At 44.8% G+C, this 15,611-nt stretch overlaps 1 protein-coding gene across 2 annotated transcripts in view; it reads left to right on the forward strand.

The window, feature by feature from the left end:
* ift172 (intraflagellar transport 172) overlaps positions 1-15,611 on the forward strand; it is a 98,284-nt gene that overhangs the window by 28,107 nt on the left and 54,566 nt on the right. For both annotated transcript variants that reach the window (XM_030344742.1, XM_030344741.1), the window contains exons 16-20: positions 10,582-10,749; positions 12,182-12,318; positions 12,593-12,700; positions 14,370-14,454; positions 14,701-14,793. In XM_030344742.1, coding sequence (XP_030200602.1) covers positions 10,582-10,749; positions 12,182-12,318; positions 12,593-12,700; positions 14,370-14,454; positions 14,701-14,793 — 591 coding nt within the window. The remainder of the gene's footprint in view (positions 1-10,581; positions 10,750-12,181; positions 12,319-12,592; positions 12,701-14,369; positions 14,455-14,700; positions 14,794-15,611) is intronic.

Raw genomic sequence — 15,611 nt, forward strand, 5'->3', positions numbered from 1 at the left:
GGGCTGGACCCGACATACACTTCGAAATGCTGGAGTGCCAACAGCAAAGCAAGGGTTTCCTTTTCAATAGTGGAATATCTGACCTGATGCTTGTTAAACTTCCGCGAAAAATAACAAACCGGGTGGTCGACCCCATCGGCATCTTCCTGCATCAGTACCGCACCAGCTCCAACGGCGCTAGCATCCACCTCTAGCTTAAAGGGTCTGGTGAGATCAGGAGCGGCGAGCACCGGAGTGCTGCTTAGGAGAGCCTTGGCGCTTTCAAAAGCATGTTGGCACTCAGGGGTCCACACGAAGTCCACCTTTGGACTGAGCAGACTGGTTAGTGGATGGGTAATAGTCGAGAAGTTACGGCAGAAACTCCGGTAATAACCTGCCATACCTAAGAACCTACGAAGTGCTCTTCTTGTTGATGGAATGGGGCACTCAGTTATTGCTTGCACCTTTGCGTCTACCGGGCGGACTTGGCCTTGACCAACCTGTCTCCCCAAGTAGGTGACGGTGGCCTTCCCAAATTCACATTTCGCCAAGTTCAACGTGAGGGAAGCTTTGGCGAGACGTGTGAACACCTGGTCAAGGATCTGCATGTGCTCCTCCCAAGTGGTAGTGTACACAATCAGATCATCCAGATATGCGTTACAGTTAGCCACCCCAGCCAAAACCGAGTTCACTAACCTCTGAAAGGTTGCTGGGGCGTTACACATGCCGAACGCCATGATGGTGTACTGCAAGAAATGATCTGGAGTTACGAAGGCCGAGATTTCGGATGCGCGACCCGTCAGTGGTACTTGCCAATAGCCTTTAAGTAAATCTAGCTTACTAACATATTTAGCTGTACCCAAGTTATCCACGCAGTCCTCCATCCGCGGAAGGGGATATGAATCGAGAATGGTGACGGCGTTCACTTTACGGTAATCCGTGATGAATCGAGGTGAACCATCGGATTTAGCCTCTAGAAGGCACGGGGAACTCCACGGACTGGAGCTGGGAATGGCTAAACCATGTTCTAAGAGGTACTCTGCCTCTACCTTCATTAGCCCGCGCTTAACCGGGTTCACGGAAACGGCTGACGTAATCTAATACGTCCTTTTCTGGCGAGGGGTCCTGCGACAGAAACGCCCCCTGTAATGACTTTAGAGGTCCGCGGAGCGTGTGACCAAAAACGAGCTCTGCCGGACTGAATCCTAGGGATTCCTGGACGGCTTCACGGGCCGCAAACAACACGAAGGGTATTCCCTCGTCCCAACCTTTCTCTGTTTCCAGGCAGTATTTGCGGAGCATTGACTTTAGGGTCTGATGCCACCGTTCTAGCGCACCTTGAGACTCTGGGTGATACGCGCTGGAAACGGCATGATCTACATTCAAGGTTTTGAGTACCTGATTAAAAAGGTTAGACAGGAAATTTGTGCCCTGGTCAGTTTGGAGCACACGGGGAAGGCCAAACGTGGGAAAAAACTTTGTTAACGCCTTTACTACAGAACTAGCTGTAATCGTCCGCAGCGGGATAGCTTCGGGGTACCGAGTGGCAGCGCACATGATGGTGAGTAAATACTGGTTTCCACTTTTAGTCCGGGGTAAGGGACCAACACAATCAACTATTACCCGCTCGAACGGCTCTCCTATTGCAGGTATCGGGTGCAGTGGCGCCGGAGAGATAACTTGATTGGGCTTACCCGCGATCTGGCATACATGGCAACATCGGCAATACACAGCAACATCAGATTTAAGCCCGGGCCAAAAGAAGTGTTTGAGGATTAGCTGATAGGTTTTCGTTACCCCTAGATGTCCTGACCAGTGACTTTCATGAGCTACAGATAGAACGTGCTGACGGTACACCGAGGGTACCACTACCTGATGTGTAACACTCCACTCCGCGTCGACAGCTAGAGGAGAAGACCACCTACGCACCAAAACGTCTTTATCAAGCAGATAACACACCTTCTGTTCCCTGGCTTCGTCGGCACCCACCACATTATTGAAGCATTTCGTTATTGTCGGATCCGCCTTCTGAGCAACGCAAAGGCGTTCTCGGGTTACCGGGAGGTATTTGCCGTCAGGTGGTGGCATTTCGGGGCTGGGGAAACGCACCGGCTCGGCGGCACTCTCACAGGGGGACGCAGCAGAGACTCCCGTCACTATTTCCATGCCAGCTTCTTCTAGCAACACCGGCTTAAGCACACTATCAAACAGAGAACCATCGTACCCTTTTCTTGCTTCTGCACGGGTTATCACGCAAGTAGGAAACAACCCCGAAGGTGCCTGTACTAGATCAATCTCCGTGCGGTGCGGAAGGTCCAATACTTCCAGTGCAGGAATCACTTTACCGCCGGCTATATCGTTACCCATTAAAAATGCAACACCTTCAATCGGCAACGCGTGACAGACAGCAACGGGAAAGAAACCAGTTATTAGTTTGGTCTGTATGTGTACTCTGTGTACTGGACGGGGGCTATACCCCATCTCAATGCCACGCAACACAGAACCATATCCACACCCAGAAAGATCGGAAAACGGCAGCGCAGAGGCGAGAATCACCGACTGAGAGCATGCGGTGTCTCTCAAGATTTGTACCGGGCGTTGATCAACAGCGTCGCCCGTTAACGACACTAGCCCATCGAATACGAAGGGTTTAAAACAATCATCAACCGGTTTTCTATCACCAACCCCATGTTTGGTGCCTGGATCTGTTTTAATTACTCCAATGCCTTTAGGCTGTGCCCCACTAGAAGACGATTGTTGTTCCCTACGTTTTCGGGTAATACAATTGGCTATGACGTGACCAGGTTTGTGACAGTAATAGCATTCCCTGTCCTCCCTCCTTGGGCTTTGCGGCTTCGGCAAACTATGTTGTGAAGCCGGTATATAACGCGGCCTCTCAACACTCTCCGATGGCAACATAACCTTGTGCGTTAAAACATACTCATCGGCTAACACCGCAGCAGAGGAAAGTGAGTTAACCTTTTGTTCACTTAGGTACACCACTATCCGCTCAGGCAAACATTTCTTGAATTCCTCCAGCAATATTAACTCCCTCAAGGAATTAAAATCATTGGCCTTACAGGTGGTGCTCCATTTGTCGAACAAGACCCCCTTCTCCCTGGCAAACTCAACGAAGTTCTGGGTCGGGGCTCTTTTGTGATTCCGGAATTTTTGCCTGTACGCCTCCGGTACTAATTCATATGCTCGCAAGATGGCAGCTTTAACAGAGTCATACTTTAGGCTGTCCTCCAAGGGGAGTGCAGCGACAGCTTCCTGTGCTTTCCCATGAATTTTGCATTGCAACAGAAGGGGCCAGACCTCAGTCGGCCACTGCAGAGCGGAAGCAATGCGTTCGAATGCACTAAAATAGGAATCGACCTCAGTTTCACGAAACGTGGGTACTAAAACAATATGCTTGCCGATATCAAACGCTTTACCGAGTGCCGGAGTTGGTGACGATGAGATAGCCTTGGCAGATGCCCTCAGCGCATGCACCTCCTTCTGGGACTCGAGCTCAAGTCGTCTCAACTGGACCGCTTTGTCAGCTTCAATTTCCAGCTTCTTAATTTCCAGCTGGAACTGTGCTTGCCTATTCTCGGCCTTTTCCTGAGCTTCTAGTTGGAGGCGGGCAAGGCGGACTTTTAGCCGAGCAACATCCCTGGATCCAGTACCAGCCGAAGAGAGGGGATCATAGCGAGGCAGAGTATACAGAGTTTTGGTCAGATCATCTACCTCAACGTCGATTCCAAAGTCTGCTCGAGCACCGCCGTGAAGTTCAACCTCTACCTTTTGGCGACCCACCTCCTTAACCACGGTGCCATCCTCAGGCACAGCAGAGTCCGCTTGCGCTGGCAATACTACCAACGCCAACTCCACCAATTTGCTAATCACGATAGCTTTTAGGTCCCTTTTTAGTATTTGTCTAGAATAGAACAAACCGAAATAATCTGCTATCTGGGCCAAATCATCCTTCCGACAGCGGTCTAGTTGCCCAATCGAGGGACCGGCCAAGAAGGACTCCAAATCGAACAGCGACATTCCAATTGACTTACGTCCTACCACCAAGCTATGTGCAACTTTCAGTTCAGTTAAGGGATCCGTTTTAAAGGGATCCCGGACGAGCCCCCATTTATGTTACGTCCCCCTGCTAGGGGAAGGGGGTGGCAACATAAAACCAGATGTGGTTGGTTTAACTGAAAGCGTTTATTTAGCCCAGTGCCAGTGATAATCAATTTAACAAACATAGGAGGCAAAACTACAAAAGGAAAAGGACCGTTGGGTGCTGTCCAAATCAAAGAAACGAATACAACCAAGAAGAAGCTCACAAAATACAAGGGTGGAACAGCACCCCTACGTCTAGTGTGTATAACAAAGTATAACTGCAAGTCCGTGTACGATAACCCCTAAACAAAACTCTGGCCCAGTTCCCGTGCAGCAAACTTGAGCCTCAATATAACAACGCTCGTTCCAAGACCCAACGTGGCAAGCTGCATCTCCGAGGCCAGCCGCCTTGAATGTTGAGCTCGGCTGTTCTTTATCCTCCCGGATCCTCGGCCCTCCGGTGCGGCAGCCAATCACGTCCGGGGAAAGGCACATTCGAATTAACATAATTGACAGCCAATCACACGCGGGGCAAACACATGACCATTAGCATAACTGAGGATTGTAACTGAGGATTTTGCCCATGAGTGCGGGGCGTCAATCCGCAGCCGTAACACAACAGATAATGCCTCCAACATGAGGAAGGCATTTGAAGATGACCAACATCCTTGGGTGTGGTTAGGGTGTTTTGGGCACAATCTAAATTTAGCCACCCCCAAAAAAAGTTTACATCGTATCGTGATATCATGATATTAATTTTGATATTGTATTGTATCGTATCGTACTAAAAATGTCAGATTGTTACATCCCTAGTCGCCAGCATAGCAGTAATAGGAAAAGCTGTGTGATGTTATTACAGAGCCCAGGGATCTGGTATAGTGGGAGAACCGAAGAGGCCCCAGTACCAATCCTTGAGGGACACCAGTTTCAAGTGTGCAAGGAGCCATTCCATGTTACCTGATAAGTGCGATTCGTCAGGTAGAATGTGAACCAGGGAAGGGCAGATTCAGCAATGCCAAGTTCAGAGAGAGTGGCAAGGAGGATCTGGTGGTTCACCATGTCAAATGCTGCGGACAGGTCGAGGAAAATGAGAACCGATGAGAGGGACGAGGCTCTGGCAGCACGGAGGGACTCACTCACCGCAAGGAGAGCCGTCTCAGTGAAGTGTGCCTTCTTGAAGCCTGACTGGTGAGGGTCAAGGAGGTTGTTAGATGAGAGATAGGAGGACAGTTGGTTAGCGATGGCACGTTCCAGTATTTTAGAGAGGAATGAAAGGAGAGATACCGGTCTGTAGTTCTGGATGTCGTTGGTATCAAGGGTTGGTTTTTTGAGGAGAGGCTTTATTCTGGCAGTCTTGAAAGACGCTGGATCAATGCCTGAAGTGAAGGAGGAGTTGAAAAGTGTGGTGAGAAATGGCAGGATGTCGCTTGAGACAGCCTGGAGGAGAGAGGAAGGGATAGTGTCAAGGGGGCAGGTTAGATGTTATTATTCTGTTGACTTCGTCGGAGTTGAGAGGGATAAATTGGGTAAAGACAGTGGTGGGGATGGGAGGAGGGAGGATGGAGGCAGGGATAAAAGAGGAGATAATGTCCTTTACCTTCTGGGTAAGGTAGGTAACAAAGTCATCAGCAGGGAGGTGTAGGGGAGGGAGGGTTGAGTCTTGACTCCCACAGAGAGACTCCCTTAGTCTTTGTTTCCCGGGTCTTCGTTTGCAGGGTCCTGACGCTTATAATAGCTAGCCTTTAAATGCACAAGGTAGCTCAGGCAGCCGTAGCTCCGCACACCAATCAAGCCTATTGTTGTCACCTTGTGGCTGAAACTAGTCTCAACAACCTATAACTAAAAAAGGATGGCAGCCAAAACTAACACAGCGGCAATAGGGTTAAAGTTAGTACAACCAATTGTAATGCTAAACACTAGAGTTCTTAGTTTCAAGACCTACAGCCAGATATGAGACAACCTTCTTAAAGACAAATATAAATGTAACTGTCCACTGTCTAGGATGAAATAGAGTGGTTATCACCGAAATTTTGAATATTGGCCTGTCTCGGGTATTTGGCATAGATAGTATATAAAATGGATGTAGCATCCGGGAAGACCTCAGTTATTCCAACTGCATCCAATTCTCTTGGCTTATGAGCGTCGCCATCTTGTCATAGTTTGACTCATGCCTCATTTCCTCTAACCAAAAAAGGGCATTGATGTGACGTCGGGGGGAGGGAGATACTCCCATCTAGGTGACGTACACCAAATTTGCTGGTAGTTCATTAGTTTCTAAGCGATCGGTTGGTACAGTTGACCGCAGATTAAGGCATCTTGGCACCGGAATGAACAATAGGAATGAACGCAGTCGAGGTCAAGATGATGGAGATAGCAAAACTAGCCTCCGAGGCGAGGTGAGGGTCAGTGGCTAGCTGTCACTCAAGAGGCCGCGTCCCTAATTATTCATACATTTTAACCTCCATAAAATAAAAACTAGCCTGCTAAAAAAAAGATTCACGACCTTCAGTGTTGTCATGGAGATATGAAGTAAACATACTGACTAGAATGTTTTTTTGGACCAGGCTGTAAATAGGTTTAATAAGACTGTGAAAACGGCCTGTTTAACAACGAAGTGAGTCAACGAAGAATTGCTCACTTTTGGTTCCACCTCGTAGTGGCCACCCGGTGCTACTGCAATGTTTGTCAATTCCGCATTAGATGCTGGTAGAACTCGCTGTGGTTGGGGCTTGGTATTTGACTAATTTCGAATCGCCCCTGCCTGCTTCACAATGGCTGGCTATGGGCATTCACAAACCTGTCCTTAGAACACCCCTAAACGTTCGTTTTCAGAAATGTGAAACTCATCGAGCTGTTAGTGGTGTTCATTGATGTTCCTAATGAAGTATCATAGCGAAATACAGTTTCTGTCGTGTTTTATTTGGCATTTTGTAAATCCATTGAAATGGGAACCGGAAACGGAAAGGGGGGGTTGGTTTGAATTCTAAAAATGCTTAGGAAAGGAGCCTCGATGCTTCCTTTAACCCTTCTTTAGCATAGGTTACTCCTGAGCTTCCTTTGCGAAAGGAAAGGAAATAGTGGTATCCCATCATCTTTTACGGCGGCAATATTTAAAGGGACTCTCACCTTTGTTGCATTTGAGAATTACAGCACATTCAAATCATCCCGCCTTCCTCCAATGCCCCACCCCCTAAGCGTACAAAACTAAGCGTTATTTTTTAGAGTACAAAAGTTCTAGACTCCCATGGGTTATGTTTAGACTCCTATGGGTTGTGTTTAGACTCCCAGGGGTCATAATATCTACCACGGGTCTAGTAAACAAGAAATTTAGCAGGTGGCTCACTGTAATTTTATGGGCTTCGTGTGATACCGTTTTGAGGCCCCATGTTGAAGGACAGTGGTCCCACTGAGTATAAGAAAGGTGTATGAGCATTACAAGCAGAGTAGCGGGACAACGTAGCGTCTGAGGCCGAAATGGGTCCCCTAATCGGACTGAATGGTGCGGTTGTTTGCCAACGGTCTAGAGGTCTTCCTGGAGCTCCAGATTAGCGGGACAACGTCGCGTCTGAGCCCGAAATGGGTCCCGTAATCGGACTGAGTGTGGCGGTTGGTTGCCAACGGTCTGGAGGTCCTGAGAATCATCCAGGGGAGCGGGACCACTTGGCTTCTGAGGCCGAATCGGGTCCCCTTGTCGGACTGAATGGTGCAGTTGGTGGCCAACAGTCTGGAGGTCTTCCTGAGGCTCCAGAGGAGGGTAACTCTGTGAGTCTGAGTCCGAGATGAGTCCCCTAATCGGACTGAATGGTGCAGTTGGTGGCCAACAGTCTGGAGGTCTTCCTGAGGCTCCAGAGGAGGGTAACTCTGTGAGTCCGAGTCCGAGATGAGTCCCCTAATCGGACTGAATGGTGCAGTTGGTGGCCAACAGTCTGGAGGTCTTCCTGAGGCTCCAGAGGAGGGTAACTCTGTGAGTCTGAGTCCGAGATGAGTCCCCTAATCGGACTGAATGGTGCAGTTTCAGTACGCCGTGGACCACTTTGGTCTGCCATCGTCAGTCGCTACGGTCGCTACGGTCGCTACTCGCTACTCTCTGCCGTGGAATCAAAACAAACCCTCTAGTTGAGGACGCGCCTTGATGACGCGGGCCGGAATGCGCCACAAGAAGCAGACGGAAAACCTTATATATCCATGCAGCAAACAGACAGGTCTGTCGGCCAATAAGGTCCTTCGGTCTGAAGAATTTTATTGGTTGAAGTTTTCACTAAATATTATGAGAGTAAAATAATTGTTTGTTTTTACTCCTGGTGGGTCTGTCTTGCATATTATAGTGTTATTACCTTATTAATACCAATTTAACCTTATCCAAAAAAAGTGTAAAAATGCAATAAAGGTGAGAGTCCCTTTAAAGCAACATGCCACCGACGAAGTTTACCGACACTACGCGAAGACGCATGAGAGAAGCGGTAAAGCAGAAGGATAGAAGAGAAGAAAATACAATTGATAATAATGGATACCAATTCCAGAAACATAATTATTTTAATATAAACTAATTAATTTATTGCTGGTTAGTAAGCACATAAAATACACCAAAATAAAAGAAAATGCCAACTTCACATTTAAGAAAGACTACTGGGGGCAGTTAATTTCAACATCAACAAAATTTTAGCCTCTTTTTTTCTCACAAGTGAATTGGAATTCAATTGGCCTAAAATATTCCCGTTGGCCACGTCCGACCTAAGTGATTCTCACTGTTGGCGATAACCTGATTGAAATCAATACGACAAGAACGCATGGCTCAAAGAGCGCTTGTTTAAGTCAATCTTCAGAAAAATTTAGTTTCACGCTAGAGGTCGGCAATACCCGCCGTCGCGCAATGACGTCCGTTAGCAAGAGGGGAGTCTACCGGTAATTCATTTTAAACAGTGCTGTCTTGTCCTATGTTCGAAAGGAAGCACCTTTTCATCTCTCCTTGACCCGATGACGTTTTCCTCAAAGGTTAAGGAAAGGAGGCGTAAAGGTTAGGAGATTTGACTATTCGTAGAGGCCCCTACTGTTGATACGGAAAACCGAGCGAAAAGACTACAACTCTCCGTTTCTGGTTCCGGTCCGGTTTCCGTTTCAATGGATTTACAAAATGCCAAATAAAACACGACCAAAACTGTATTTCGCTACAATACTTGATTAGGAACATCAACGAACACCACTAACCACTCTATAAGTTTCACATTTCTGAAGACATACGTTTAGGGTTCAAATCAGAAAGGGGGCTCAATATTCAAAATACCGGAATACCTGTCCTTGTATGGATAGTGGTATCGATAAAAACTAGGATTCTTTAGCAGTCTAATGGAACCAATAACAATAAAATAAACATCCCCATCCCTACCTGTAGATTTGTATATATATATGTTTATTTTGACTAGGACAATAATGACTTCATTAATATTGTACAGTATTCTCCTTTTAAAGTGAATACAATTATCCATTATTTTTCATTAAAAAGGTTTGCAGCAGAAGTCAAACCATATATACCCTCAGGTTTCATTTGCAATCCAAATGTAAGATGTTAATCTCCAAATATCCTCCAATGGAGTTACTTATCGATGAGGATGAGGTAGTGGGAGCAAAGGGCACTGTCACGTTAAAATTGTACCGGGGGCAAAATTTGTACCGGCCTACGTCATCGTTTGTTTACATCCTGACAACCTGCCCGGCAACAGACGACGCGATACAGAAAACATGTTTCCAAACGACGAAATAACATAATACAGATAGCGGATCGCTATCTGTATTATGATAGATGGCGATAACAATTGTTTTTACTTTATATTTGTATTGTATTTAATTGTTTAATCAAAACAATAAAAAAAATTGCCCGCGAAACGGGTGATCGCGTCAAATGACAAATGTTTTGCCCATGAAACGGGCGATCGCGTCAAATGACGTAGGAGGGTTCTTGAAACATAATACAGATAACGGATCGCTAGATAACACTTGTTTTTACTTTATATTTGTATTGTATTGAATTGTTTAATCGAATTTAGCTAGTAAACTGAGTGTTTTAAGCAGGTTTCATAGTCTAGAATGTTCAAGAACCTTCCTACGTGATTTGACGCGTCATTTGACGCGATCGCCCGTTTTGCGGGCACATTTTTTTATTGTTTCGATTAAACATTTAAATACAATACAAATATAAAGTAAAAACAAGTGTTATCGCTATCTATCATAATACAGATAGCGATCCGCTATCTTTATTATGTTATTTCGTCGTTTGGAAACATGTTTTCTGCATCGCGTCGTCTGTTGCCGGGCAGGTTGTCAGGTTGTCAGGATGTAAACAAACGATGACGTAGGCCGGTACAATTTTCGCCCCCGGTACAATTTTAACGTGACAGCACCATTAGAGAAGGCTCTAAACTCTTCTACCCAGCTCCCCATGTACGACCTAGAGAGCTTCTTGAAGGCCACTCTGCTGACACCTTTCTTCTCTCCTTCCTTCTCCAGCTCCACCTGTACGACATAGAAAGCGCCATAAAGACCACGCTCCTTTCTTTCTGCTCCTACGTCCAATGGGTGCCAGGCAGTGACGTGGTGGTGGCCCAGAACCGGGCCAACCTCTGTGTCTGGTACAACATCGACAGCCCCGAGAGCACCACCATGTTCCCCCTCAGGGTGAGTGATGGGCGGCTTCATGTTGGGTTTATCAATAACTCAAACATGTTTCATCATGATGATCTTCAGTCTATTATTATTATTATTATTATTATTATTATTATTTTACTTTAAGGAAAAAAACAAACCGCCTCTTAGATATTCAAGCAAATGCAAACGCAATTATATGAAACTTGTTTTTAATTTGAATACTTAAATTATTTATTTTTCCATGTGTAGATAACCAAACTTTGCATAGACAATGTACAATTGACTGGTGATGGATCATTTGGAGATACATTATATTGTTGTTTACCTGAAGATTCATCTAGAGATGCATTATAGTGTTAGGGCGATTAATCTGGCGATGCATTCTTTTTCTGTTTATCTGAAGACGCTTTTTATTGGTGTTGATCTGAAGATGCATTCTATTGGTGTTTATCTAAAGATTCATTCTATTGGTGTTTATTTAAAGATACATTATATTGGTGTTGATCTGAAGATGCATTCTATTGGTGTTTATCTAAAGATTCATTCTATTGGTGTTTATTTAAAGATGCATTATATTGGTGTTATCTGAAGATTAATTCTATTGGTGTTTATTTAAAGATGCATTATATTGGTGTTTATCTGAAGATGCATTATATTGGTGTTTATCTAAAGATTAATCAGTGTTTCCCCTACCATTGTTCAGGCCTGGCGGGCCGCCAGGCCAACGAGCGCCCCCGCCAGGCCAACAACAGGCCAAAAAAAAAAAGAACATTTAAAAATTAAAAAAAAAGAAAAAAAAAAAGAAATAAAAAAAAAATGCGGTGTTGCGCGTGCGCAGATGATGCCCCATCATAACGGACAATCTGACAGCATTAAGTAATATCATCATTAGCATGGCACCACCAAAAAAACGTAAAAGGGATGAAGGACAAAAAGGTATTTCAAGGTTCTTCCTAAACACGGTGCCAAATGAGAGTACAGGTGGGGAAGAAGGGCGAGTGACAGGTGTGGAGGAACAAGTCAGAGGGGCAGAGGGAGGAGATCATTATCTCCTCCCAACACTTGTCAGTGTTGAATCATTATCAACCTGTGATGGCTAAGCAAGTGTTTTATATGGAAATAACCAACAAATACTCTAGCATCCCGTGAAAAATGTATAACAAATCACACTATCAGCTCTTACCACCGGGCCTAAAAAAAATTCTAGGGGAAACACTGGATTAATTCTAATGGTGTTTATCTAAAGATGCATTATATTAGTGTTTATCTGAAGATGCATTATATTGGTGTTTATCTAAAGATTCATTCTTTTGGTGTTTATCTGCAGATGAATTATATTGTTGTTTATCTGAAGATGAATTATATTGGTGTTTATCTAAAGATTCATTCTACTGGTGTTTATTTAAAGTGGTGTTTTTTTAGACATGCATTCTACATGCGTTGATGGTTTGTTTGCACACAGGGAGACGTTGTGGACCTGGTAAGAGCCGACGGTAAGACAGACGTGACTGTATCGGAAGGCATTGGGACGTCCAGCTACACGCTGGACGAGGGCCTCATAGAGTTTGGCACAGCGGTGGACGATGGGGACTACGACAGGTGTCACTTCACATTGGTTTTCTTGGATATTAGCTAAATGCATGATGATTGACCAGTGGGCATGAGCTTACTGTGTGTGTGTGTGTGTGTGTGTGTGTGTGTGTGTGTGTGTGTGTGTGTGTGTGTGTGTGTGTGTGTGTGTGTGTGTGTGTGTGTGTGTGTGTGTGTGTGTGTGTGTGTGTGTGTGTGTGTGCGTGCGTGCGTGCGTGCGTGCGTGCGTGCGTGCGTGCGTGCGTGCGTGCGTGCGTGCGTGCGTGCGTGTGCGTGTGTGAAGAGCTACAGCATTCCTGGAGACTCTAGACTTGTTGCCAGAGACGGAGGCCATGTGGAAGACTTTGAGCAAACTGTCGCTGGAGGCAGGCCAACTGCACATCGCTGAGAGGTACACACACAAAGGGGAAGCAAAAAAAGTGTTTCTATCTTGAACATAGAGCAGAGTTGAGTTTCATTTTACTATCTTTCTCTTTTAATTCTGATATTGAATGGGCAAAAACACTACAATGAACCCCTCCGAACCTGAACCCCTGGCTATTGTTTTATTAAATAGGCATGTGTAAACCGGAAGTGAGGAAGTCTCCCAAAGGTTCTTCAGCGCTCTCACCATAGGGAGAGCTATAACTCGCAGTCAAACCTCAACAATTTTTGAATCTTGGTATTTAGGCCTTATTTTACATTAGTTATATTTGGCCTCAAGGACCAATGGGGTCAGGCAGATAGATTTGGCTGTACCTTGAACATTTTGAAAAATATAAAAAAAAATCCTGAAACTTGACCCGTAAACCCAGAAGTTGGTACAAATGCCCCTTAAAGGCCGGGTTTGGCCAGGTTATGCACAAATATTATGATACCAATTAACCACTGTGATCCAATCCATTGTCTCCTAATTGTAATCAATTGTAAACTCAAACAAACCCTGCAGAGCTCAATCCCCACGAAGGCTCTCCCCGCTACGGCCATCCGGAGGCGCGCACAGCTTTTGGCCCTGAATTTATATATTATATTTAAGCAATAGATCCCGCCAGGCTGTGGTATGTGCTCATTATACCACTGTTAAGGGGCGTTGTCCGGCCCCGACGCGCAGCGGAGGGCCGGCGACCCCCTTCACAGTGGTATAATGTGGGCACATACCACTGACTGAAGTGATCTATTGCTTTTATACAATGGTCTGTTATGGCGAAACGAAAGTCATAGACACACTACATTTAAAAAGAAACAAAGAAAGTCAAAGTAGCCGTTTTGTTAAAGAATACAAAAATGTAGTCCCTCCTGGCTGCCGCTATGCATCGACGGTCGCTATGCAACACACTTTAGCGTCCCTCCGAGAGAAGGCTCCGATGGAGCGGTTCGCCGGCAATTTATCCTATGGAGCAGTTCAAGGTCGAAGGGTATATTTCCCCGCTAGTGAATCCCCTCCTCCATGGTCAAGCTAAATCTCCATGTGATACAGTTTCTGTGATAAAGGCTTCAACCATTCAGAAGGTGAACAAATCAGGGTTGTCAAAGTTGTTACATGTGTAGAAACAGCGTGTTAGCATGTCTCCAAAAAAGAAAGAACTGCTTTGGCAATAGGAGGCTACAACTTGCAATCAAACGAAAATGATAACCCCCATTATTCAACCAATCACTAGTCTGCTTCAGAGGGGCCCAGGGACTTCCAAATTGTCGTGCTAGCACGTTAGTTTCGCTAGCATACTCACAGAATGTTGCTCAAATGATGAGTTGGCTCATGCAACCACACACATTTACTTCAGAAAATGCACATGATGCGACACGTAAAGTTGGTCTATAATAAGAGGTCTGCCTATCAATAGTCCAATTCCTTGCCAATTATGAATGCTATTGGTAAAGTATAAGATATAGTATTTTTGTGTATCTTGTTCTCATTTAAGATTGATTGGAGGTTATGAATTTGAAGTTGATATATATGTTTAGCTTTGTCCTTGACTTTTTATTTTGCTTTCATTTTTTTTCTATTTGCTCTGTATTTGCTTGCTCTTCCTTTCCCTGACTTCCTCATTTTTATATTTTCCTTCCTTCTGTGTCACGCCTAGATGTTTTGCTGCCTTGGGCGATGTCTCCACCGTGCGCTTCCTCCACCAAACCAATACCATTGCTGACCAGGTGTCCCAGGATACCGTGCGTATTCCCTTACAGACCTCTTCCTTACACAGTACACCTAGCAGGACATTAGACATCCCTTCACACAAGGACATTTAATTCCCCACAAAAAGGTGTGGTATCCACTTCTTCTTCTGCCATTATATTAAACTAATTACCTCACAAATCCAGCTTTTTAAGCTGAAGTACGTTTAGAATCCATAATTATGACACTTATACAGCTACCATAGTCTAATAAGGAAGCTTCTGTTTTGTTGTGTGCAGGGAGGGGATGGCTCCGGCCACTACCAGGTACAAGCCCGCCTGGCTCTGCTGGACAAGAACTTTAAACTGGCTGAGATGTACTACCTGGAACAGGTCGGTGTGGCGTCAGACCTGGAACCTGCTTCTTAAACCACCCTTTAAAATAGTAGCAATGTTCTCCGATGTGCCTGGGCTTAATTGACAGTGGTGACTGGCAACATTCTTGTATTTAAGACTCAATAGTGATGGTTGTATTTACTAAAGCAACATTCGTTGGCATTCTGCTATTCTTGTAGTGAGAGAGGTTCAGACACATCATGATCCATTCACTAAGGAAGGATATTTAAAATGCTTTATTTTGTGTACATGTTTGGTTAGGTCGGCAACCCTTTCTTTGTAAGGAACCATTTTTGGTTAGAAATGGGGTTTTGATAGCTGTCTTGGGCCGCATATATATTTTTTTGTTATAGGCCATTTTGCTAGTTTAGCAATTGAATAACCTGTATAGGCATATTCAACCATTTGAATTGATGCAATTAATACACACAGTTGCAATAATACATAGGCTACAAAACACGATTTTTTAAAATATTTTAGTGGATGTTATATCTAACAAGACATGCGGGAGGAAAGCAGGAAAAATCAACTTACAGGTTTTTTAATTGAAATTGCGTAGGCCTAGCTCTGTAGTTTCCGTTCATGTGTGTGCAAATTAAATGAATATCATTGCATCAAAGAAAATTTCAGCCTAACCCAGTTTTTGAAAATGAATCATCATCTTTAAAAGAACAACACTGGTAAACATTTCAAACAATTGAATGTGACCGTCCAGTTCAGTGCTAAATAGTTGTTGGATTGATTGACATTGATCGTTGCATTAAAATGTATGATTTATTGGTATTTAGGTCGAGGTATATAACTGATTTTGAAGC

Source organism: Gadus morhua, chromosome 21 (genome assembly GCF_902167405.1).
Source record: "Gadus morhua chromosome 21, gadMor3.0, whole genome shotgun sequence".
NCBI lineage: Eukaryota > Metazoa > Chordata > Actinopteri > Gadiformes > Gadidae > Gadus > Gadus morhua.